The sequence below is a fragment of the Lonchura striata genome, chromosome 18, assembly GCF_046129695.1.
Source record: "Lonchura striata isolate bLonStr1 chromosome 18, bLonStr1.mat, whole genome shotgun sequence".
NCBI lineage: Eukaryota > Metazoa > Chordata > Aves > Passeriformes > Estrildidae > Lonchura > Lonchura striata.
In genome coordinates this window covers 3,472,410-3,497,664 of record NC_134620.1, presented here as the reverse complement: position 1 = coordinate 3,497,664, position 25,255 = coordinate 3,472,410, and the positions used below count along the sequence as shown (strand labels likewise).

Below are 25,255 nucleotides of genomic sequence, written 5' to 3'. Positions count from 1 at the left end.
TGCTTCCCACCCTGCATGCTCCCCACTGATCCACTTCCCTTCTTGACTCTTTGCTTCACTTCTGTCTCTTGTTCTTCTTCTGGTCCTCACCAAAGAATTGCAGAACATTTTGCCACCATCATGATGATAGTGGCACTTTTTGCTTTGACTTCGTGCTTCAGTCTTTCCATCAGCTCCTCACTGCTCTCTCCAAACTATAGTAATGAAAAGTATCTCTTCAGTTCCCAAGTCTATGGTGTCCTGCTCTTTTCTCAAAATCCTGCATAATTCAAAATCTCAGTGTTTTCCAAGAGCAGAGGTAGCTGCTCTTGCCCATGTCTATATATTAATGATTTCTAAAATAGCACTAACCTCAAAGGGAAAAAAGTTTACTTTTATTTTTCATACATTATAAACTTCGGGTAGTAAAAGAGTTCTTGCACAGACTTCTCTTCTGAGAAATGGATCTGCTGCTCCACTCATGCCCAGTATGACAATAATACACTCCAGAAATGTTTACAGTCTTTTTATTCAAAAATGCTGCATTTTTCTTTAAAATGTAGTTTAAAAACACACTGAAAGAAACTTTACCTACTTATCTTGAAAATGTACGTGTTCTTCTTCATTGTAAACATGAGCAATGCTGTGCCTTTCATACAAAGCCAAAAGAAAAGAGCTGGCTTGACTGTGACTTTGAGAAGAAACTGGAAGAAACTTAACAGTCAGGCCAATGCCTGTGAAAGGCCATATTCAATGAGGAGTGCTGCCCTGTTCTGTATCAGGTTAACTGAAAAGAATCAATCTCACATCTGGGTCTTTGCCAGTGTGTTCTACAGAGGCAACACAGATAAGCTGCAGAGAACATTGTGAGGTGATCTAAAGATCCACATCCAAAACAAGCTGCTGCCATGCCAGCTCCTCACCACAAGTGCAAAACCTGACAAGATGCACCAGCAGTGTCTGTGGGAGCAGAAATGCATCAGAGAATTACTTGTGCTTTACAACATAGGGCTGGAAGACAACAAACAAGCCATGAAGAAAACCAGTCCAGAATAAATAGTCTGCAAAACAATGCCCAAAAGTCTGTTGTATAATAAGCCACTTAACAAGTACTAGAAGCTTTCTTTCTAATCCATCTGTCACATGTTTTTATAGCTGAAAATAATTAACTGCTCACTATTGCTTAACAAGTAGGGGTCTATTTGAAATCAGAATAACAGAAACAACAGGAGCACCAAGACAAGGGACTGAAAATTTCATCTGGTGTCTGAAAACAGAATTTAATTGCATTAATTTCTGTGTTAGAAAGCCCAGATTCAGGGGCAAGGAAAGAAGGACTTCTGAGATGGAAGTTACTTTTTGGAGAAATTCTAAAGAAATTTTCTAAAGCATTACATGGTGTTGTATGATGAGAGAATAAGGCAGCATTCTGTCACTCTCTGATATGGATTCTAAAACATGCATGTGTTACTCAGTGCTAAAAGCTGAGAACAGATGATTGAACTTTTGCTTGGATTTATCAGTTCAAGTTTATGTTTCCAAGGTGAACTTAAGAAACTAAGAGTAATATATTGTCCCTAACTTCTCTCTTTGTGTCCCTGCAAGGGCACATAGCCACTGCTGAATTCACTGCAGAATCCCCCCAGATACCTTCTTCCTTTCTTCTGCTACAATGTGGTGGTTTTGATCTCCTCAGGGCCTTTATAGAAACCTCCATGGGTCTTTGTTTTGAAGTTGCGTTTCCTGAACTCCTCCGAGATTTCCAGGAAGGACTTTCCCTTTGTCTCAGGAAGGAAAAACCAAACGTAGAGGGCAGTGCACACACAGACCACAAGGAATGGGATGTAGCAGAAATGTGCTAGACTTTTCTGAGGAGGAGGAAAAAACAAGACAGTGTTGGTGACATTCTGTATGATGACAAAAAGGCCACTAATCCCTCTTCCTGCGTGGTCTAAAGTCACCCAGAGAGTATTTCTGTGAATCCTGGTGAGAGTGTCACATGCCTGGATGCAGCAGTTCTCCAGCATAGACTGGAAATTTGACATAGCAAGAACAGTATTTTGAAATGTCTTTTTCTGTCTTTCTCTCTATAATTGTATAGCATGGAAGCCCTCAGTAGGAAATAAGACAGGAATGCATATTGTGGAGTTCTGCTCCTTTTTGCTTCAGGAATCATTTTAGGGAATAGTGCCAGGGTCTGGCAAAGGGAAATTACATCACATCTTTAGTTTCAGCTGTTCTCTATGAGGACAGACGAGGAATATTTATCATCCATCCCCCAAATGATTCCACTCCCAACCTCAAATCAGAAATCACCAAAGTGAACACAGAGAAAGTTTACTTTTCAAAGAAGTGCTATCTTGCTGCTTGCAATATTCTCTTTTCCTGGTCACTACCAGAGCCTCTTTCTTGCACAGAACACAGAGAGCTGCTTTGCTTTGGGAACCCACCACAATGAATGGAAAGGCTGTTCCAACCAGAAACAGGTTGAACCAGAGCAGGGAGCCACAGATCATGTAAGCAGCTGGTCGGGACATTTGATCAAAAACCTCTGTGGGCAGAACTCCTGTTACACCAGCTGGAAAAAAATGGCAAGAAAGTTAATAATGTTGTTGACATTACATTAAAAGCAAGAGAATACATCTTAACAAGAAAAACCAATATGAAGTATAAGAGGTTAATTTTTAGGTTAAATATTAAGGGACTGGATAATTATTCAAACTTTCTCCTGTTAGAATGAACTGCCAGGAAAGATTTTGTAATCCACATTATTCTTACCAGGACCCAAATGTGAGAAAGGCTTATAATTAATTCAACTCCATGGCACTGTAGGGACTGGGACAAGAAATTATTGCCAGCTCATGTGGCATGTGACACTGGCAGCTTGGTTCTATTTTTACCTGCTTTTCCTCAAACTCATGTGAGCAAAGAGAGTCTCACATCTATATATTTACCATGCAAATATCCACAACATCCTGTGTATTGCCCACCCACAGAAGCTAGTGTATTCTGCCACTGTTAGTAGGCTAACAGATAGATGTGGAAATTGTGCTTCCAGGTGTCTGCAAGAAAATAATCAGAGGGCATAGCCAACAATTTCTAGGATTAAAGTCAAGCATTAGGAATTCTGGTTTACAGACCTAATGGACTGGGCAGCAAATCAAAAGCTTGTCCTCTATTTAAGCCAAGAATCACTTCCAAATGCCTTGGCTTAGTAGCCAAGATGATTGTGAGGGGGAATAGGACACAGAGAGAAATGGGCACAGCCTGGCCCTGCACAACACTGATGGACCAGGGGCAGCAAACCCCTGGGACACAGCAGAAACTGCCTCATTCCTTGGAGTATGCTGCAGATAAAGAGGGTCTGAGAGTTTCCATAAGATGCCTGCACACATCTCCAAACCCCTGCAGTACCCAAAAGTTTCACTGAAAACACTGAGGGAACTGACCTGGTCCGATTCCAAAGCTCAGGATATAGGCGAAAATGCAGGCCATGCTGAGATAAGGCATCCAGCTAATCTGAGTCTACAGCCACAGAAACCAATGGAAAACCAGTGAGGGCACTTATTTGCCACCACTGAACACCCCAGTCACACAAAAGGCAAAGCCCAACTCCATTCCACTGAAATAATCCAGTAAAGTTTGTTACCTGCTGGCTCAGAGCGACCATGAAGACAATGGCCCATCCTGCCATGAAGGTGTACCCCCCCAGCAGCAGTGGCCTCCGACCAGCATAGTCTATAATCATGTTCTGCACAAAGTGACACAGTGAAATAAAGCAAATTATTTCACCTGGGTTTATATTTCCTGCCTCTTTCCTCTTTACCTTTTAATACTCCATTCCTACTTTGCACTACAATAACTTTCAGGATGTTGTCTGCTTCACAGCAAAAAAAACAAAACTCAAAAGAAAGTTCTGGTGGCAGGAGTCAGGCAAGAAGGGTGCTCACGGGAGATGAGAATGCCCCAGCTGCACCTAAACTCTGCCACCATCCATATGAACACAAAGCAAGAGAGTTAGACTCATTAGAGATTTCAGACAGTGATGGCAGTGCAATGTCTGACCAAATACCTCTGCATTAACCCATCTGGCTGGGGGTGCTGACAGGCAGCCTGGCTCCTGTGCTTAAAGGGCTTCCTTGGCATGAAAAGCAATGTAAACCCCAGGTTTGCATTTAGCAGCCTCCTCCCTGCCAGCAGAGGCTGCACGTCACCAGAGCGCACTGAGAGTCTCACACAAGTGACAGATGTGATCAGCTCACAGCTTCCCGTGCCGATTACAACGTAGGGGATTTTGTCCTCAGGAATTCCAGCCTCTTGGAACACATAAGCTGCATAAAAATACATCTGTGAAGAGAAGAAAGGAGAAAGCAGTAAGGGAAGACATCTGCAAACACATCCCATTGTTTTTCCTGAAGGGCCACGCAGAGTGACCAGAGTCACACAGGCTATTTTACAGCATCCTTCTGAATCTTCCCATAATGCACAGGTGAATTTTGGGAACCAAACACGTGCCATGTGAAGATCTCCCCAGGCAGAGAGACACTATTCATTCCTCTCCTGCTGCCAGAAGGCTGAGCCCAAGAGCTCCCAGGCACGGCCTGGGACACGCGGGCTGCTTACCGAGTCGTTCCCGCAGAGCTGCATGGCGCTGCTCAGCACCACGACGCTCACCAGCTGCCAGCGCAGGCCCGGGCTCTGGACCAGCTCCCACGGGTTCTTTGCTCTCTGGCCTTTCACTGCAGCCTGCTCTGCCAGCATCTCTTCCAGCTCTGCACTCAGGTCACTGGTGCCTCTGAGCTTCTGCAGTGCTGCAGGGACAAGGCAACCTCTTACTCCTGGGCTTTCTCTTCAGTTCGCTGCTCTGCAGGGTGAGGGATCGAGCAGCAGGCGATGGCTGCAGAAAGCTGCAGGACAGAGCCTGTGACCATGTGTGACCTTCACAGAGTTCATCAGCTGTGGTGTAGCCACTTGAAAGATTTGGGGGAAAGGGACTGCAAATCCCTCACCGTTGTTTGCCAAGTGAGTATTTCCCAGCAGTGCCAGTTTAGCTGCCATGCTTCTGCCTCAGATCTCAAGTGCCTTCCCTGGGAAATGCAGGCAATTAAGATGTTCTTGGTACACAGCACATATTTCCCACAAAGTAACTCCAGCCACTCTGCATATGAGGATTTGTATGCCACAAATCTAAGTAAATCCTTTAATATGAATTGGCTTCAGATTCGATCCTGAGCTCTTCAACCAGCAGTTATTTCACTTCATTGTTACAAAACATATTTGCCATTGTGAACACAAGTCTTACCTTTTGACCCTATTACTGTAGCAAATAAGCTTATTGTAGGAAGATGCCTTTCAATTACCTCAAGAGATCAAATATATTTAACATTATAGAATGTTCTTTAGTTTGGAAGGAGGAAGTGATCATATTTACTATTTGATATGAAACTTTCTACATGTAAAATTTGTGATGCCATTCCAAAAAATGTTGGGGCCCAAGTCTCACATATTCTGTGAAGTCACCTTAAACTTACCAGAGATGCAAGATTCTTTGTCTCCACGGTCAATCAAGAGATATCTGGGACTTTCAGGGAACCACGGCAGAGCTGTGAGCTGGATCAGGGCAGGAACCACATTGCTTGCTAAAAGGAATGGCCAGCTCTCCTCCCCTCCTAGGAGCTCCCTAGAGAAACAAACTATCACCATTTACACGGTATTTTTACACCTGGCAAAGGAGGGAGGGAGGGAGGGAGGGAGGGAGGGAGGGAGGGAGGGAGGGAGGGAGGGAGGAAGGAAGGAAGGAAGGAAGGAAGGAAGGAAGGAAGGAAGGAAGGAAGGAAGGAAGGAAGGAAGGAAGGAAGGAAGGAAGGAAGGAAGGAAGGAAGGAAGGAAGGAAGGAAGGGGTGGGCTGCTTGCTTTACCTTACCTGAGTCCAACAACCTGCCCCAGCACCAGCCCCAGGGCTGTAAAGGATGCAGAAGTCAAGGCCACAGCTCCTCGGAGCTTCTTTGGGGCACTCTCTGCCAGATACATGGGCTGGATGTTCATGCTCACACCTGGGCAAGGCAGACAAAGGCTGACCTCAGCTTGTGGGCAGAGGAGACAAGAATAAATACAGGCAGGCACTTCCCGAGGTTGCCGGCTGCACTCTTCTGTTGCAGGCCATGTGATAACTTATCTACCAGTGCTTGTTATTCACCCAAACCTTCAATTTTACCCCTCGCCTTGTGTAACTGAACACACATTTCAATATTCATCAGTAGCAGTGGATAATGAAACTGAAACCTGTCAGGGCCTCAGTCCTATGGTCTTTCCAGCACCAAATCCAAGGTTATATGCAATGTTTCCCTCAATTTCCCCCCTTTGAGGGGAATATCATATTTTAAGTCCCTTATATCGATCATTTTCTGGGATGAACTTCTACAAAAGCTTTTGTGTTGGTGCTCATGTTGGTGAGTGACTTTACATTCTTACAAGCAGACAGGGATCCATTTTCAGCTCGAATTTTCTCAGTGCACAGAGATGCTTATGTGTAGCACACAAAACCCCCTTGCCTGTGTATGCTTTAAAAGAAAGCCCTTAGAAGCAAAGTATAAAATCTGTATATACTTCTTAATTCTCTGGTCAGCGTAAGGATTAATTGCTTTAATATCCTGGTTTATTCCTACTTAAATTTCTTCTGATTGTTTCCACCTTCATCCTTCTATATTTCTCATGCTGCCATACCTGCATTGATGCCAGTAAAAAATCTGCTGAGCATAATCATTTCAAAGGATTTGGCCATTCGGCTGAAGCCGGACAAGGCTGCAGCTATGATCACAAAGACATTGTTCAGCAGCAGGGACATCTTCCTTCCGAGAGAAAAGACATTTGTGAGCACACGTGTGGCAGGTTCAACCCTGGCATAAATCACTTCCCGTGGCACCACAGAACCTCCTGGTGAACCCAGCCCTGCAGGACGTGTCCCTGTGCCACCTCAGGGTGTCCCTGCAGTGCTGCCTTTAGGCTCTCTGAGGCCACCACCAGGTTCTCCCCCAGCTTCAGGGCTCACATGCAGTTCCCATCTGAATGGAGAGGAATATTCCTTCAGCAAGCCATGTGCATTTTGGTCTGAAAGTGCTAATTTGTTGAATAGGCATTTTTCACGTAATAGTGTAATCATTGTGAAACTTTGTCAGAAAGTTTTCATGTGTTCCAGGAGAAATTCCTGCTGAAAACCAGAGGAAAAAAGAGCTCTATTGACCCTTACTGTTATTATTACCAGAAATTCTCTCTAGTCCCTGCTCACTGCCTTAGCAGTCTTTGTTCCTCTTATTTATGATGGAATATTATTTTATTCCAAAATAGGACAGGGCGAAATCTCAAAAATTTAATGGATTAAGGAAGCCATATCCTTCCAGGTCCTTGTAACCATGAAAGTAGTAAGTCATGGGACCTCAAACCATAATGGGGTCTCCTTCATCATAAGAGGAGAAAACCAAAGTGATAGCACAGGGAGGCAAAAATCGAATTTCCTATAAGTTTATGTTGGTAACATTAGTTTGTTTGTTAGGTTTTTGGTGGTTTTTGTTGTTTGCTTGTTTGTTTGTTTGTTTGTTGTGTTTGTTTTTTTTTTCTGAAGAGAATTGGAGATAGAGCTGTGTATGAAAGATGCATGAGGTAAGCTATTTTTCAGAGACTCAGGCATAGAGATAAAAAATCACACTGTGGAGACTGAATGAATACTTCCTGGAATATTTCAGACCAAAATGTGAATACACAGCCTGTGAGACACGAGGAGCTGGGATGCAACCACTGCTCTTTGTAAACACCCTGTTTTTTTAGGGTCATTCCCACTGCTTATTTTGAAAATAAAAATCTTTAGTCTGATCGATTACAATTTCCCATTTAAAAGCACAAGAGAAAACTGCACAAAAATGATAGAGATTATGTAGGTAGGCACTGTGGTGAGGAGTTGAGCTGAAATCCTTGTAGCACCTCAGCTGGGCTGAGGTAATGTGGGTAATGAGAGGTAATATGAGGAAAAAATTGTTCCCCAATGAATTTTGAGATATTCATTATTTTTAACCATGGTGGGTATTTTGCTGTAGGGATCCTGATTCCTCTTGAACTAAGGGAAGCTGCAAAGCTTCAATTCAACTCCAGCACCTCTTACCTGCCCAGCATGATGGCCATGGGACCAGCAGCCACAGCCCCAGTGAGACCTCCCAGAGGGTAAGCAGAGACTGTGAAGGACCAGAGCAGCAGGACCATGTTGCTGTCCAGGGGAGCTCCCATGCGCTCCAGCCAGGTCGTGTTCATGAACACCTGGATGTACTGAGAGAGGACACAGCTGCACAGCCACCAGAGAGGGGAAGCACATGGAGAAAGTCCCTTTATTATTATTATATCTATTTGTCCTGTGTTTATGCTTCCAATCTCCTCCATGTGTTTTTAGCAAAGAGTTTAGGGTATAAAACTGTTGCTGTTGAAATGTTGCAGTTGGTTTATGTCTCTGTGTAGTTATTTTTGATAATTAAAAAATTGATTTCACGGGTGTCACTTTCAATCTAAGGGCAAAAATCAACTTCAAAGGACTCAGGATGAAAAATTCTAGAATTAGATTTTCCTAAAGCAGTTGAAACAAAGCTTTTGAATAAACTCTTGTGACACTAGGTCCTGCTCCAAGGTGGCTTTTGACAACAAAGTGCTCTGGATGTGAATTACACAGAGGGATCCTTGCTTTGTGTCCCTCAGCAGCAGCAGCCTGCAGATTTCCAGTGGCACACCACTGCTCAAGGGTCTGCCAGGGGCAGGCTCTCAGACCAGCAGTACTTACCGAGGCTGGGGCATTGATGATGGAGATGTTGTAACCATACTGGAAGGTGCCTCCAATCCCAGCAGCACATATTGCCAGGATCAGGATCTTGTTCTGAAGCTGAAGAAAAGGGGCAGACAATAAATAGCTGGCTTCCTCGTACAGAATACACTGACTCAAAAGACATTGAGACTTTGAGCTGGGGGATTTTCCCATGGCCATGTATACCCAGTGCATTTGGGATTCTTTGGTGTGCTGTTATTTCTGTCCTTTCATGATAATAACAGATATTTTAGATTAGAGTGTCTTTCCTGTGATGCTGCACTTGTTGCACAGAGCAGACAGTGTTTAGCAGTCTGTAATGGCGCATTCAGCATTATGAGACAGGTGAAATCGTGGCAGCAGTGGCTTCCCATGCCACGTTCAGGTCTCCTTGGGGACATTCCTTCTCGAGTATTGCCACTGGCTCACATTTCCAGTGACAGCACTGCCAGCCTCAGCAGCACGGGCAGGGGAATGGGCAGCCTCCTGTGGCATCACAGGATCGGTGCTGCTACAAAAGACAGGGCTCTTGACTTTTTCAAGGGTGCAGAACAAGCTGTCCTGGCTGGCCCAGCTCAGCAGCTGACAGCTCACTGGCAGGCTGACAACATCCAGCTTTTTCCCACTATTTTGTGCCTGTGCCTTTGGTTTCCCCATCCGTAGGTGAAATCCTGTGACAGGCAAGATGTGCCCTGAGGGAGTCTTGGGACTGGGAGCTCTATTCCATCTCAAGACCACTCTGAGCATACAAGGGGCTCCTGGTCTTTAGTCTGACACCTCCTGCACCATGTTCTGGGTGGCCCAAGGCCAGTAATGGCCTTTGCCAGCGCCCTGCTCAAAAACCCCTCCCACTGGGAAAGCTCTGGTGTAACATAGAGAGCCCATGCTCAGGCCTGGCTGTTTGCCAGTCAGTGCAGGGCACCTCAGGCCAGATTGTGTTTTGCTACATGAATATGACCCCAGTGACCCCACGAACTTAAATAACCCAAAGCTGAGGACCTCTTTCTGCTTTATCTGCTCAGTTTCTTCTTACAGAGCCATCCACCAAAGAAAAGGAAATTTTGCTCTAGTCTCACAATAGCTCTAAAATCACAAATTCAAAAATTGTTGGATTTTTTCCCTTTCCTCAAAGTGTTTTCTTCTAAATAGCTTCCATACCAGCCCAAGACAGGATGTCCCTCCAGGACAGAAATAAAGTCAGACTATTCCAAGCCTGCAGCAAGAGGAGACTGAGCTCTCCTGTCCCAGCCAGCAGCAGATACATTTCACTTGCACTTTCCATGGCTACACCACTTCCCTGTCTTGTTACTGAGAACTGAGCTAAGGATTGGGCACCTCATATCTCTGCTATTCTTCATTATCCTCGTTCTCCAGGTGAGAGTTTCCTCTCCCTACAACAGCACATTTATTTTCCATTTACAATGTCCAGGAATATAGTACTCCTGCTCAGTTCCCTGCTTTCATTATAGAGTACATCCCCTCTCAAGTTGTATGTCACAGAGCTCTTTTGTGACCATGAGCTAAAGCAAAAAGGTTTGTTTCTCCCTTCAGGGGCCAGCAAGCAGCTCTGTGCTCAGAGCTGTGCTGTATTTCCAGAGTGACCTTCCCAAGCCTTCTGTAATGCCCAACTCCTGCAGTACTTTCCCAGCCACCGTGGTGGTTTTCAGCTGCCAGGAGAGCCATTAGTCTGTCAGCTCTATCCCAAGGACTGTGATGAACTGGAAAAATAATTCTATGCAAACCTGATAGTACTTACACAGCCTTATAAAAAATCAAATTAAAAAATCTGTCAATAAGAATAGTAAAATAGATATTTTACCAGTCTCTGCAGTTTGTTCATCCTCTTTCATAGGTTTTTCTCTGTCTGCCAAAGCCTCTGGTACTCTCACGGTGCTCTGAAGGATTATTTAAATCTCCAGCATAGGAATGTGTATTTAGTCACTCATTACGTTAGGATAAGACACTTGATTTGGCAGGTGTTTTGCCAGCTGATTTACATTCCCAAAACTGAGCTGCCTGTTCACTAGCAAGACAGTTCAATTCATTTTGTTAAAAGTCCACGAGATCCCAGGGAAATGATTCTCCAAGATCCAGATCTGTATAATCCCTCTTGAAGGCCAGTGTGCTTTACAACATCAACTCCTTCTCAGAGCATCTGGCACAGCTACCACTATCACTTCTCTGGTTAAGTGTGATCAAAGCAGAAGTGAACTACAGGGGTTTTTTTTCCTGATTGTATTTGTCCTGGAACACAATGTAGGATCTGAAAGACAAACCAGACTATTTCCCTTGGTCCCATCAGTGACAGGAATGAATGAAGCCCAAGCTTTCCAAATCCCTGGTTATCCGAGGCCTTTCCCTGTGCTCCTGTCTGTGTCCTGGTGACAGATAGGCAGTGCAGCTGTGGCTGGCAAGGCTGTGCACGAAGGCACAGAAGGCTGTGCTCCTGTGCCCTCTCCACAGCCTGGCACAGAGCAGAGAGCCACACTTAGAGCTCCTGTCAGGTACAGCAGTGCCAGCCTTGCTTCTTCCTGCAGAACAGAAAGGCCCACCCTGGCAGTGGGAAATGGTGAATCCTTATGAATCCTAGAGATGGAAGCATATTGCACTGCCAGCAGTGATATTAAAGCTGCTGCTTCACAAAATATCTGGCCTTCAGGAGTAATCATCCTTTTAACATCCTTTTGTCCTGCAGAGTGAGATTTGTGAGGACCCTGACAGATTTCAGAGAGTTTGAAATAAATGAAATGCTTTTAAATGCCTCTTTGTCCCTATTCAGGTTTTACTGCGCCTGAACGGAAATATGAGCCTGCTCCACCTCACAGTATTCTCTGGTGAACGTGTAGCCAGGGATGTGGTGCTGCATCAGCTGCAGCCACTAAGTGGCAGGAGAAGTACAAAATTTGCTGTATTAGGCTCTGAGTGCAACGTGCCAGCACCGTGCTGCCTGTGGCGTGTGGCAGGGGTTAGAGGAATGCTTCCAACAGCTTCCCAAACAAAAACTGGGAAACAGAGGTAACAGTACCACTCAACAGGCACTGACGGATTGTTTAGGCAGCATATATCAAGAACAGCAATTCATTCGAAAAGGAGAGCTTGTTCCTCATGCTGTCTGCTCTGAGCTTGTGCCAGCTGCCAGAGATGAGGGAAGTCCTGTGGGTGGGCAGTGAGATGCTGGGGATTGTGGCACAGGCTGTTCACGAGCCTCCCTGTTCCAGAGGGGCATCAACTGGATGTTGCTGTGGTGAGATCTATGTGCAGCTGGCTGCTGGGAGCTCCAGGATGTTGTCCTCTACCTTGTCTACCAACAGCTGCCTTGATGAGGAGTGAAGAGATAGATTTTTTTTCATTGCACAGCATCTATATTACTCATGCTTTGGTGCTGAGAGATGTTCACACTGGATGTTTTTCTAACTGGCTTTTTGATGGACCTTAAAAACCCCAGTTTTCCTGATGTTTCATCCTTCTTGCCAGAGTTTCAGAATTGCAGTTGTAGAAGAGAAATCTCCAGGGTCAGGGTCTGTCACTAGGGCACAACCACTGCTTTGCAGTTACTCAAACTCCTCATGCTGGAAGCCTTCATGTAAACCCGGCAGGTTTCCAGCAGGAATGTGGAGACCCACCACCTTCTTCCTTCAAATACTCTTTAACTGAACTCAAACTTGTCATAATCAGGGTGAAATATGATGCCGTGTGCATGGGAGAGGAATTCTTGGGAGAACGTGATGGCAGTGTCTGCCTGCAGTTATCTGACTGCAGGAATAAGTGGTAATCCTGCCATTAGGAAAGACCATCAACACATGCTCTTTGATCTGTCACGGACTAAGAGGTTCCAATGTTTCAGTGTGTTTTTACACCAGAATCCTCTGGACCAACTTCAAGGGGAGAAAAGGGGCCTCATTTCCATCTGTGAGGCTTGGATCTACAGGATGAATTCTCCCTACAAACACTACCCTGTAATTGCAGAAGAGATTTGGAGTGGATCTCTGGCTGGTTGCTGACTTTCCCAAGCTCTAGCCTGGCTATTTCTGCAATCCCTTCTCACTTTCCTGTAAGGACCATCACTGTAAGATACAAAATGCCTCTGTTTGCTTGTCCTCACTCTTGCAGAACTCACTCAGAATACAAAAGACAAATAATGAGATCTGCAAACAAGCAGCTTTCTCAAGAAACATGCAGCAGGTTTGCTGATTTCGTGGTGAGAGCAATGTTTATGGAACTTAGTTGTTGAAATGGATTTTTCTTTGTAGGAAACAAGTGCCCTGCTGTGACACCACAATTCTCAGTTCCAGCAGTTCGCTGATGTTCTTTATAAAAACGCCACCATTTATGTAAGTTCAAGGCACTGTATAAGAACTTCGGGAAATGAGCTTCGTCACAGAGGTTTCTCAGGGCAGGGACCCAATGCAGACAGAGCTGCTGCTACCACACAGAGCCACTGGGACACTTTCCAGAGCAGTGGAGATCCATGGGAGATGAATCCTTTGAGGACACAAGGCTGAGACAGCCAAGGGAACTTGCTGCTTTCCCTTGCTAGCTGGGATTTTTGGATGTCAGAGGAGCAGCTGTATGTTCTATGTGTTTGATCAGCAGTCTGCCTTTTCCTCCACCTGATAAGCACTAGATCTTCTCTGGGAAAACTGAGAAAACCCAAAATACTAAAAATAATGGAAATATCTTTTTTTCAGTCCACTGTGAGCTGTAGGTCATGCTGTGGCTGAACTATTTATTTTCCTTCCATCTCTGTATAAGATACTGATACAGGCAGCTAGTTGAAACTGAGTGACCTCAAGGCCAGAAGGAACAAAGTCCTTGCCTGAACAAAACCTCTGTTTCTGTGTGTGAGAGAAGAGCATTTAGACTCTACCAAATGGCATCAAATGTTGCTGAATGTTCCCATCAGAAGAGAGGAAAATGTGTGCAGCAGTGTCAGAGTGTCAGACTCATCCTGCTTTCTTATTGAACAGTCCCTTCAGACAGAGCTTTTCATTACAGCTGTGCCCTGGCTATTGAGAGGCAGCTGGACTGGGACTCACAGTCCTGCCTCTGGTGAAAACTAAAGTACAAATACCTTTTCTGACTCCCTGCAGGGGTCTCCAGCAGCTGACAGCACGCTCAGTTGATGTACTGCTATTGTGAGTGGAGCACAGACCTCTTTTTATAAGATGCAAACATTGTTTTTCAGTTCTCTTGTTGATTTGGCCACAGTGCTTATGAAATGGATGTTACAAAATAAAGGCCTCTGAAGGATATTCCCTACTGACAGCTGTGTGAGGTGACCTGTGGTGTAGGGGACAGATCACAAGGCAAAAAAATTTAACAAGAATTATTAACCACTGGAGAAAAATAACTGTGCAAAGAGACAGACATTTTCTTGTTTGATGTCTTCAACTCATGATCAGAAGCTGTTTTGGAAGAGGTGCTTTATTTGGATATGTGATGAGGCTCTGCTTGAGGAGATTTAAATAAGATCTTTCTCATGCCAGACACAAAGCTGTATTTTTGAACTAAAAACCATAGGAAATAAAAATAATATTAACTGTGATTTACAGCAAACCCTGTGCAAACCACATGTCCTTGGAGGGCTGAACTCTAAGTGCTATCTTTAGTTTCTTTCTAACAAACAAACAAATTTAAAAATCCATCCAATTCTGTATGATTCACTTTCTCCTGACTTTAGCCATCACACTCCAGAGTTAGCTGATTTGGAACAAGAAATCCTTTAATGAAGGAGGAAGAATTTATATATGGCTATTACACATGGAAAAATAAACATTTCAAGTGCCTCAACAGTTATGATTACACAGCTTATCTATGTGCAGCGGGTTCACGGAGCTCTTGCACCTCTTGTCCATGCAACCAAGGCCTGAGTTTGGAGGCTGAAATATCCTTCCAGAAAGGTTCTCCTGGCTGGTGTGCCTCACTTGTTCCCAGTGCCAGGGCATCAGGCATGCAGAGACCTCTCCTACACCAAGGCTCCCCTGGGCTCAGGCACGGCATGTCCTGGGCGAGACCTCGAACACGACTGGACTGAGACACAACACGGCCTCACACCCTGGCAGGGGGAGTCTCTCCCAGTGGGTGTGGGGGTATCTTTGTTCCCAGATGAAGGAAAGATTCGGGACTGCAAGCAGAGGCTGGAGCATTACCCGAGCAAGGGGCTGGGGGTTTTGTGTTAGGGAGTGAACCCGACAGCCCAGCTGCAGGAGATGCCGGCGCGTCACCAGGCCAGGCGTGACTTGTCACAGCGGGCCACGTTGCAAAACATCATCAGATGAAGTTACAAACAAAATGCCAGTGACGTTGAAGAGCAGAGGGCACATGTCAGAGGCTGGACACTCACAAGTGCGTGCCTGGGGCTGTTTTCCTGCCCCATCAGCTGCGGGCGGGGTGAGCGCCCTGCCAAGGGCGCCAGCGCTCGTTAGGGCCTGTGCTGACACGGCACAGCTCCTTTCATCCTGCGAGCCCTGGACTGCTGTGCTGGGCAAAATGGGAGCTGCTGCCTTTAAACAAAGCAGCTGTTTATCCTTGAAACAATTAGAGACGGCAGTTAGATCTTGAACTCCTTACTGAGCCCGAAACAATTATGATAAAAACAAGTTCCAGATGGGCTCAAAAGGAGTTGTTTTTGTCTTTACTGAATTAGAATGGATTCCATGTCTTCAAGTCCCTCTGGTATTTATGGACAGGAAACATGAATTACACACAATAATTTACTACAAACAAAAGAGATGACCGCTGCAACAGCCCATTTATCTTTGCTCATGTGCCTTCTTGAGGTTTATGTGCTGTTTAACTCATGGGGAGAGTTAATAGCATTTTTCTCTGTTTTCTAACTCTGTAGTTTTGGTTTGCAGAAACTGAGACAGGAAGCTGTTGAATTTATGCTGCAGGTCACTATCACCAAGCCTGCAGATGCACAATGGGTAAATACTGTCTGGCAAAGAGATACCATCACGTTTCAGTTCTTCCTTTGAAGGACTTGTGCAAAGGTTACAGTTGGGAGTCCTTCTAATTAGGTCCTCTGGCTGCTCCAAGAGCATGCAGACAGAAACCTTTTTCAAAGCCTGTCCAAAATTGACTCAAGTCTGGGCATCACACATATTTGTGTGGAAACGTTGAGTTTCTGATATCTTGGGGTTTGAAGCTGATGCTGCACATTGACAGCATTTGAGCTGATCCCCAAAGGAAGGGGAGCCCAGAAGATGGCAGGAAGAAATGTCAGTCACATCACTGTGCCACATCTGCTTTGAGTCCCCAGGCAGGGACAGGACAAGGCAGGAGAAAATCACTGAAAGAACTCCTGGGCAGCATTTTTCTGGCAGTCCCTCTTACCTTCCTGCAGCTGAGACAAAGACTTTGGCTTTGGGCTTTTTTCAGGCTTTTAGTTCGACTTCATGATTTTATAAAAGGCATCACTATGAAGGTGTGTGTGAACACAAATATGTGCCTGCACTGATGGGAACTTGTGGAAGGCCATAATTCCAAAAACCCATACAATGTGACACAGATTGTAGTAAAGAACTAAAGCTGCCCTGGGGGTACTGTAGTGCATGAAGTCAGCTTGGCTGAGCTCCGAAGGGACTGAGATCATGGGCAGAAAGCAGCCTGGGAACTCAGGGTGACACTGAGATTTGTTTGGCCTCTCCCAGCGGGAGCTGGTGAACTTCCCGATGCATTTCATCACTTCTCCCCCTTCCCCCATAAACCCTAGAAAAGAGGCCTTAAGCAGAAATCTGGACAAATGGAATTCTTCAGTTTTGGCTAGAAAAGAAGGGAAGAGAAAAAGTTTGGGAAACTAATTATTACTTTTTTTTTTTAATTTTATGCAATGACTAATTTGCACATAGTCTTTCACAGAGAGTGAATGGGATTGATTATTTGGATTCCCATCTCTGTGGAGCTAGTGAGGGCCTCCTTACAGCAGAAGGCTCCCAATATTAATCTCCCAGTCTTGGTTCAGATAAGGAAGGGGCAGGAATCATGGTGCTTGAATTCCACTTCTGTCTGGTGTCCAGGAGCACCAAGAGCAGATAGCAAACCTCTAATTCCCTACCCAAAGGAAGAGGATACGTATTCATTTATTTCATTTATTGCCTCACAGTTCTTCAACTCAGTTTCCCATTCTGCTGGATCAGGAGCTGACATGCTGGAGGGCTGAGCTAGCCACATGAATAAGGGCAGCCCTTTGCAGAGCTCCTGGCCCAATGGATTTCCCTGCAAGCTCAGCTCTTCTCAACTGCCAGAGCTCTCACACCAATCCCAGCTCCCACCAAAAGCCTGTGCCCACACAGCCAAGCCAATTGCCATTGGGGTCAGTGTGGTGTGAGTGCTGCAGTTTGGGGTCCAAGTTCCTCACTCAGCACCATTCCCAGCATCCCTAATGCAGCTCCTCCTTCTCCCCCAGCCCCCTCAGAGGTGCTGTCAGCATCACACTGCCCAGGGCACTGGAGCCCATTCTCTGGTCTGACAAGACCCCACTGGTCTCTTGTCTTCTCCCCTCTCTCCCTCATTATGTTGCTTTAAACTCATGTCCCATCATCTTCCATCTGGGTTTTGTATTTCATCAAAGGGCACTCGGGATGGAGGTGGTGGAGGACACAAAGACCCCCTTCCCCCTCCGTAATTTCATTTCCCATTAACTGAAGGTTTAAAGGGAAATCTCAGGGCTCATTAAGGCTCTGATGACAGCTTAACTCTCTCCAGCACAAGCCCAACACCAGGCCCATTCCACATCTGAATCCAGGGTGGCTGTAGCATTAGACCCGACTGCTGTGCAGGGCACACAGGTCTGGGAAGGACAAATCAGCAGGAGAGTGAATGATGTCGTGTTTCTGGAGATGTGTATCAGCTCTGGTTCTCAGGAGCACTGTCTTTATGGGACACGGGGCAGAGATAGGCTCTGCTTCCTCCTGAGCAGGAAGGGCCCCTGAGCAGAGCACAGGCTGAGCTCCTCCTGAGCAGGGAGGGCCCCTGAGAGCCCAGCACGGGCTCCGCTCCTCCCGAGAGCCCAGCACGGGCTCCGCTCCCTCCTCAGAGCCCAGCACGGGCTCCGCTCCCTCCCGAGAGCCCAGCACGGGCTCCGCTCCCTCCCGAGAGCCCAGCACGGGCTCCGCTCCCTCCTCAGAGCCCAGCACGGGCTCCGCTCCCTCCCGAGAGCCCAGCACGGGCTCCGCTCCCTCCTCAGAGCCCAGCACGGGCTCCGCTCCCTCCCGAGAGCCCAGCACGGGCTCCGCTCCTCCTCAGAGCCCAGCACGGGCTCCGCTCCTCCTCAGAGCCCAGCACGGGCTCCGCTCCCTGCTCAGAGCCCAGCACGGGCTCCGCTCCCTCCTGAGAGCCCAGCACGGGCTCCGCTCCCTCTCGAGAGCCCAGCACGGGCTCCGCTCCTCCTCAGAGCCCAGCACGGGCTCCGCTCCCTCCCGAGAGCCCAGCACGGGCTCCGCTCCCTCCTCAGAGCCCAGCACGGGCTCCGCTCCCTCCTCAGAGCCCAGCACGGGCTCCGCTCCTCCTCAGAGCCCAGCACGGGCTCCGCTCCCTCCCGAGAGCCCAGCACGGGCTCCGCTCCCTCCTCAGAGCCCAGCACGGGCTCCGCTCCTCCTCAGAGCCCAGCACGGGCTCCGCTCCACCCCGAGAGCCCAGCACGGGCTCCGCTCCTCCTCAGAGCCCAGCACGGGCTCCGCTCCTTCTCGAGAGCCCAGCACGGGCGCCGCTCCTCCTGAGCAGAGCAGAGTCTCCGCTCCCTCCCGAGGGCCGAGTGCAGCGCTGCTCCCGTTCCCCGGGTCCCCTCAGCACCCGGTGGGACCACACATCTCTTGCTTTCTTCCAGCGACCTTATGCGACCTTGACAGCTCGGTGCGATCCCGTACAGTATGGGGAAGCGCCTCAGGTTCCAGCAGGAATTACTGAAAACCCCAAGCCCTTCGTGCCTTAGTGAATACGAGACCTTCTGATCAATGAGGCAAGCGGCAACACACCCGGGCTGGGGCAGCGGCACCGCCGCCCTTCTCCCAGCGCGGCTCGCCGCATCGGGCTCCTCTCCCTCCGAGCCAGCGGGGCAACAGCGCGCTGGGAGCCCCGGCTCTCGGGGACACGCACCGCGGCTCCCTCGGCCGCGGCAGGAACCGGGCGGACGCTTCTCCGGCCCAGCAGGTCAGCGGCGCTGTCCGAGGAGCCGGGGCACGGCCCCGCCCAAGCCCAGGTGTTCCGCCGTGCCCCGCCCGGCCCCGCCGCTCTCCCCCCGCGCTGCCGCTGCCGCGGGGCGGGGCCGCTCCGGGTTGGCGGCGGCCGCGGGGCGGGGCCATGAGGCGCGCTCCCATTGGCCGGCGCGCGCCGCCTGTCGCGCGGGGATTGGCCGGGCGCTCCCCGCGGGGGCGGGGCGCGCGGCGGCGCGGGGGGGGGCGTTAAAGGCGCCGCGTCGGGCGGGCGGAGCGGCGCGGCCATGGCGTACCAGGGCTTCGCGCAGGAGTACCTGGGCATGCCGGCCGTGACCCGCGCCTACACCACCGCCTGCGTGCTCACCACCGCCGCCGTGGTGAGCGGGGGCCGCCGGGGGGCGGGGGGCCGCGGGCGGGGCGGGGCTGGCCGAGGGCAGCGGGTGACGGCAGCTGCCCTGCCTGTCTCCCACAGCAGCTGGAGTTCATCACCCCCTTCCAGCTGTACTTCAACCCCGACCTCATCTTCAGGAAGTTCCAGGTGAGGCCTCGCTCGGGCTCGGGGCCCGTTGCGCCCCTTGCAGCCGGGGTGGCTGTGACCGCGCGGGCCCCGCGTGTCCGCCCCGCAGGCTGGCCGGGCGCTGCTGTGTCATCCCGAGGGGCTCCCGTCCGCTGCTCCAGCCCGCCCAGCCGCACAGCGTCCCTTCCCGGCACGGGCACCTGCGTGGGGACAGCTCCTTCCAGCCTTTCCCCCCACACACCACCTTGGCTTTCCCTTGACTCAAAGCCATCCCTTCCTCCTCTGCCACACCGAGTGTGGCAGCTGCTCTTGGGCTGGTTGGAGACGGCTTTATTGTAGAGAGGCATGAAAAGTAATTGATTTGGCTCTGGGTGCTGAATTGTGGCTGTTTGACCTCTCTAGAAAAGTAGAGAAATCTTCTTTTCCATACCTGGAAAGGTGAGACACTCCCGAATGTACCAGGGTATCATGTAAGGAGGTCCCACTAGAGGGTGGAGCAGCTGCCTGGTGTCCTGGGGTAGTTCTGAAGGGACAGGTGGATGACTGAACATTCATCTCCCGTGGACACTGTGATGGGCTGCTCTACATGTGATGAGGAGAGACCTCTGTCCACCTCCTTTTCTCTTCTCTCTCTTCTCTTTCAGATATGGAGGCTGATCACCAACTTCCTCTTTTTTGGGCCCCTGGGATTCAGTTTCTTTTTCAACATGATATTTCTGTATCCTTTGGTCTCAGTGACGTTCTCTGCTCCCATTTTGGCTTAAATGCAACTCTCCCCATCCACCTTCCTCCCCAGCATGGCTTGCCTTGGCAGCACTCTTGGGCTGTGGGTTCTGCCCTTGGCTCTTTTGAATTGAAGCCATGACCCTCCTGCCCCTCTATCTGTGCTTGCTGCAGGGCAGACCCTGCCTAAAGGGAGGCTGGCAGTGCTGCTGCTGTGGCTCTTGCTGGAGAGCAGTGCCCATTCCTGGGCTGAGCTCTGGCTGAAGCATGGCAGGTGCCTCTCTGTCCATGGGGTCAGTGGTGTGAGGTGCAGTTTGCACTGTTCTGCTCTGGGCTGAGCTTGCAGCAGCTTGTTCCTGGGAAGTCCTGCTGCGGGCACAGGGTGACCAGCTGTTAATTTCCTATACTGCAACCCCTCCCTTCTCTCCTGCTCTCAGGTACAGGTACTGCCGCATGCTAGAAGAAGGCTCCTTCCGTGGAAGGACGGCTGACTTTGTCTTCATGTTCCTCTTTGGAGGGTTTCTCATGACAGTATCCTTTTGAGCTGGTTGGGGCTCGTTGGTGTCTCTGAGATGCTGTGGGTAGTGTAGGGCTTGTCTGCTAGCTCTGTGTCCCGGCTGTGCTGTGGAGCAGGGACCTGCCTGCTGAGCAGCACAGCTGCTTCATGAACCTTCTTGGTGCCTCAGGGCAGAGGGCCTTGTGCCCTGAGAGCTGGGAGAGCTCTGCTGAGCGTGTGGCACAGGGGCAGCTTCTGGCTGGATGGCACAGCTTGTGCCCCTTGTCTTTCCCACCCTTGGCTTGGCCAGTGCCTCATCCAGTGTGCTTAGAGAGAAAAGCTGCCTGTGGCTGTGCTGCTGTCTGCAGAAGTGCTGAAGCCCCTGGCAAGGGGCTGGGCTGCCTCATCCCTGAAGAAAACACGTGGCAGAGTGCTTGGGAGGCTCAGCCCGAAAGGAGGCCACGTGTTCTGCTGCAAGAACCTGTCCAGCTGTGCCAGGGCCACTGCCTGAGCTCTGGTGAGTGCAGCGTGGCTGTGATTGCATGAGGCTGGCTCAGGACAAAGGCAGGAACACGGAGCAATGAGGACAAGCAGTGGGTTCCCACACACTCGGCATGTGTGAGCCCAGAGCTTGCAGCCTGACAGTAGCTGGAGGTACCATCACACAGCTTAAGTTCTTTTCACAACACAGTAATCTGTTAGTGAAATTTATTTCCCTCCCAAGCATAAAGCTCTGAATATCTTCTGCTGTCCTCTGCAGATGGCTCAGAGCACTGCTGTCCCCATGGAGCTCTGCATGAAGCTGTGTGAGCCATTAGAATCCAGGTGGCTGCAGCAGCCACGTGCTTGACCAGACGTGGATTTGGAGTCCAACTACAACAAGAGCAGGGAAAATTTTTGCCTCTCTGTCTCCTTGTGCTCTGAAGAAGAGGACTGTGAATTCCAAGAGCCATCTCACTGCTGAACTTCTGTAGAAGGCTGATACTGGATGTGAGCTACTTGTTAAGATATGCCACTGTCCTAAGTGTTGTAAGACTGGGAAAGCCCTTCTTTGAAGGCCATTTTGATGTTCATTTTGCAAAGGTGACTGTAGAGCACTCTGATCTCTGGTGATTGTTGACATCAGCTTAAGGAGTGAACAACCTGCTTGTGCACTCCAGAGTGTCTTGTTCTGGAGTGGCACAAAGGGAGATGTGTGTGGGGACAGTGGTGGTCAGTATATCTCAGCCAGGAAAGGTTTGGTGACATGGGCAGTGTCTGGGAACGCTGCGATCACGTCTCTACTTTGGGTTTCCCGTCCCAAAGCACACTGTGCTGCCTGGAGGTGTGCACAGGTGGGTAGGATTTTCCTTGACTCGGTAGTTCCCAGCTGTTTGGACTCTTTGCCAGCCTGTTTTTCCTGGGCCAGGCTTTCACCATCATGCTGGTGTACGTGTGGAGTCGCAGGAACCCTTATATCCGCATGAACTTCTTTGGGCTTCTTAACTTCCAAGCCCCCTTCCTGCCCTGGGTCCTGATGGGATTCTCTCTGCTCCTAGGCAACTCCATCATCATTGATCTGCTGGGTAAGTCAAAGCTGGTGGGTGATGGGAACAAGGACACCTTGCAGCCACAGCGCTCAGTCCTCATGGGTGCTACTGGCACCTTCTCTTGGTTCCAGCTGACCTAAGATGCTGGGTTTCCTAAGTGAGCTGCCTGGGTTTCTGGGTGGCTGGGCTCGGGCCTGGGCTTTAGCTTGTGACCTGCTTTTTGGTGTGTGTGTCCTGGGGCAGAAGCTGGGTATGGTGAGCTCTGACACTGCTGTGTCTGGTCTCCTGGGTGTACAATGCTGCCCTCAGGCTAATGGGCTCCCTGCATGCTGATCACAGCACCTGCAGCATCCCTGGCTCTGGAGGGAGCTGGATTTGGGCACACAGCTGGGGTGTTCTTAGTTTTGCCCAGCAAAAACTCTGGTTCTGCTGGCAAAGGAGTCGCAGCTGTGCCTGACCTTGGTGGCATCTCTCCCCAGGGATTGCAGTGGGTCATATCTATTATTTCTTGGAAGACGTTTTCCCCAATCAGCCTGGAGGAAAGAAGTTGCTGTTAACTCCTAGCTTTCTGTAAGTAAAGTTGATTCTTTCTGGGCTTCACTGTGGGCTTTTCCAACCTAATCACTTCCATAGCAAACTGTGACCTAAGAGGCAACTGCCTGCTGACAGCACCTCAGCTCCACAGGTCATGGATTGCTGCATTGTTGGCACATTATATACAAGTGTACAGGGCCCATACAGCTGCTGCTGCTGCTATCTTCAGCTTTGCTAGTAGAACTAGAGTGCTTACTGCTTGTGGAAATGCTAGATAGAGGCAGGATTTTTTCTGATGTATTTTCGTAGTTTAAGAAAGCAGAATATATTCTGCTTTGTGCACTGACAATCAAATCTGACCTGCTGATCAAGGAAGGAGGTACTGTCATCACTGTGTGTTGAGCTGAGCAAAAGAGTGGTTGGTGATGGTGCAGTGGGCCAGTGGCTGACAGCCAAGCCCCACAGAGGGCCAGGGTGTTCCTAGGAGGGCTGGGGGTTTGTCGTCCTCGGCTCAGCTTCCTAACCTGCCTGCCTGCTGGGATGGGCATGTCCCTTGCCAGGAAGATGGTTTTTGACACACCTGAAGAGGATCCCAATTACAACCCTCTCCCTGAGGATCGTCCAGAACACCAGCCCAGAGACCAAGACCAGAACCAGCAGCAGCATCCACAGTAGTAGCATGGGGGACTTCTTCATGTGGCCAGATTCCTCCCTTCTGGCTGGACTTTGCTGTGGCCCAGAGATCCTACTGGAATAACACCAGTTGCCATTCCGATGTGTAGTGTGTTGCTGTTTGTGTGGGTAACCCATCTTCCCCTTGTACAAAGTGGATCCACAGAGCTTTGCACACAAGAACTCCTGAATGCTTACAGAGGTGTTCTAGGGACAGGGCTGAAGCTGTGATGGCTCCTCAGTTCCCTGGTGTGGAATAAGTATCAAATGGGGTGTTAAACCAGTTCCTCCTTCTGCTGTCAATGACTTGCTGTGTGCCAGGTCACTCTTGCCCTCTGCACAAAGATGCACCTGGCCCTCACTCTCGTGAGACCTCTTTGTGGGCTTTCAATGAAGTAGTTCTGTACCATGGTAGAATGCAGCTCAGCCTCTTTCTTTCCTTTTTGTCCTCCACTCCTTTTCTGGTGGTTGTTTCCAAAGAGTCTTTACATTAAAGTCTTTATTTTTCAGTTGTGTGTCCATTTCTGCCAGGGCCAGAGGCAGCAATTAATCAGGAATTTGCTCAAAACGGCCAGGTTTGGGATTTTTCTTTTCTGGTGGGCAAGGCAAAGCTCAGGCCAGCTGGAAGATGTCTTTCCCTCTTCTCTCAGCAGGGCTGCAGAGCATGAGGAGTGTGGGGGGATGTCTAATTGGATAAAGGGGTGCCTGGGAAAGGACAAAGGGACTGAGCTGTTCACTTGATCCAGGCAGTGGCTGGAGGCAGCACTTGACACTGGCAATAAAGACTGTCTGCACCTGCAGTGTAATTCCACTCTTGTTGAATTTTTTAGTTCTGAAACTTAAACATCTGAGTTTCAGGTGGAAATGAAATAAACTCGTCCCTACCCTGACACCTGTATGAAATGGATCTTGTTAACACAGTACCCACTGTCCTTGTACCCGACCTCAGAGCAGTCTGCACACGTTGTATCTTACAGCAGCTCACTCCTAACAGTGCTGGCTGCTCAGACCTGCAAACCACCCCACACTATGAAATGGGATTAACAAACATCTGATTGAGCACACACACAAACCCACACACACCAGCTCCCCCTCTCCTGTGGACTTGCAGTCAAACACTATCAAAAACCAGACCTGATTTGCACTTATGTTTCCCTCTGCCAAGAGGATGAGAGGCCTGCACTGGTGGTAATTTATTTTAGAAGATGCAGTGGTACTAAGGGCTAATGATTACAGAGCTGTGGTCTCAGTCCCTAGAAGGAGTTTGTCTTTGACGTCTCCAGATGTTCTGTTGTAAATTGCCTGAGATTGAGTCTTTGAACTGTAAAAGTTGGGCTATGCTTTTAGGTGAGGTACCAGATTAACCCAAGAATTCTAACTGTACAGCAAGAAAGCTGCTCCTGGCTGTTCCCAGTAGTTCTAATGCTACATAAAGAAAGCTGGCTGAAGTTCCCATCTTTCTGGACTTGGTCCCTTGACTGTCCTGCTTTGTCCCTGGCTGCTTTGAGGGGCAAATTTGTACAGCCTCTCTGGCCTTGAGAAGCAGAGAGGTGCTGCAGTCCTTGTGCCTGCACCTCATTGTGAATTTGAGGATTGGTAATCTCAAACTTCACAGCAATTAAAAAAACTGCACCACAGATGCTAATTTAAGGCTACAGCAGTTTCACATGTATTTTAATTGAATTCCCTGAAGAGGCTGCTGGCCGAAGTCCCCAGTCATGTAACAACGGAAGGCTGAAGTGTTCTCAAGAAGGCTTGGAGTTTTATGTCCATGAGCCAAAACATGTTTTACATGGGAGGCTAAGATGCAGCAGC

The 25,255-nt window shown here is 48.9% G+C and overlaps 2 protein-coding genes across 4 annotated transcripts; one reads left to right on the top strand and one right to left on the bottom strand.

The window, feature by feature from the left end:
* Window positions 1–1,646: 1,646 nt before the first annotated feature.
* On the bottom strand, window positions 1,647–10,655 carry SLC2A11 (solute carrier family 2 member 11). The gene is made up of 12 exons (XM_021549834.2): window positions 10,635–10,655; window positions 8,795–8,893; window positions 8,132–8,292; window positions 6,703–6,827; window positions 5,903–6,032; window positions 5,511–5,659; window positions 4,603–4,790; window positions 4,216–4,326; window positions 3,629–3,730; window positions 3,429–3,504; window positions 2,430–2,557; window positions 1,647–1,847 (listed from the first exon to the last, which is right to left on the bottom strand). The coding sequence occupies exons 1-12, from the start codon at window positions 10,653–10,655 to the stop codon at window positions 1,647–1,649; spliced, it is 1,491 nt and encodes a 496-aa protein (XP_021405509.2).
* An 8,576-nt stretch (window positions 10,656–19,231) lies between these two features.
* Window positions 19,232–24,330, top strand: DERL3 (derlin 3). Of its 3 annotated transcripts, none has more exons than XM_021549803.2 (7): window positions 19,232–19,346; window positions 19,445–19,507; window positions 20,131–20,204; window positions 20,647–20,740; window positions 22,075–22,270; window positions 22,714–22,804; window positions 23,329–24,330. In XM_021549803.2, exons 1-7 carry the CDS (start codon window positions 19,254–19,256, stop codon window positions 23,441–23,443), a joined length of 726 nt encoding a protein of 241 aa, XP_021405478.1. In that variant the 5' UTR covers window positions 19,232–19,253; the 3' UTR covers window positions 23,444–24,330. The 3 variants fall into 3 exon arrangements, with proteins under 3 accessions (XP_021405478.1, XP_021405477.1, XP_021405479.1); XM_021549802.2 differs by having other exon boundaries at window positions 19,442–19,507; XM_021549804.2 differs by lacking the exon at window positions 19,445–19,507.
* Window positions 24,331–25,255: the final 925 nt, after the last annotated feature.

Excerpts from the sequence above, each read along its gene's own strand:
- SLC2A11 (XM_021549834.2), bottom strand. The coding sequence starts at position 10,655 with ATGAACAAACTGCAGAGACTG. Across the intron at positions 4,791-5,510 it reads CAAAGAATCTTGCATCTCTG|CACTGCAGAAGCTCAGAGGC; the intron begins GTAAGTTTAAGG and ends TTGTCCCTGCAG. Across the intron at positions 3,505-3,628 it reads TGGTCGCTCTGAGCCAGCAG|ACTCAGATTAGCTGGATGCC; the intron begins GTAACAAACTTT and ends CTGTGGCTGTAG.
- DERL3 (XM_021549802.2), top strand. The coding sequence starts at position 19,254 with ATGGCGTACCAGGGCTTCGCGCAGGAGTACCTGGGCATGCCGGCCGTG. Across the intron at positions 20,205-20,646 it reads TTTTTCAACATGATATTTCT|GTACAGGTACTGCCGCATGC; the intron begins GTATCCTTTGGT and ends TCCTGCTCTCAG. Across the intron at positions 22,271-22,713 it reads CATCATCATTGATCTGCTGG|GGATTGCAGTGGGTCATATC; the intron begins GTAAGTCAAAGC and ends ATCTCTCCCCAG.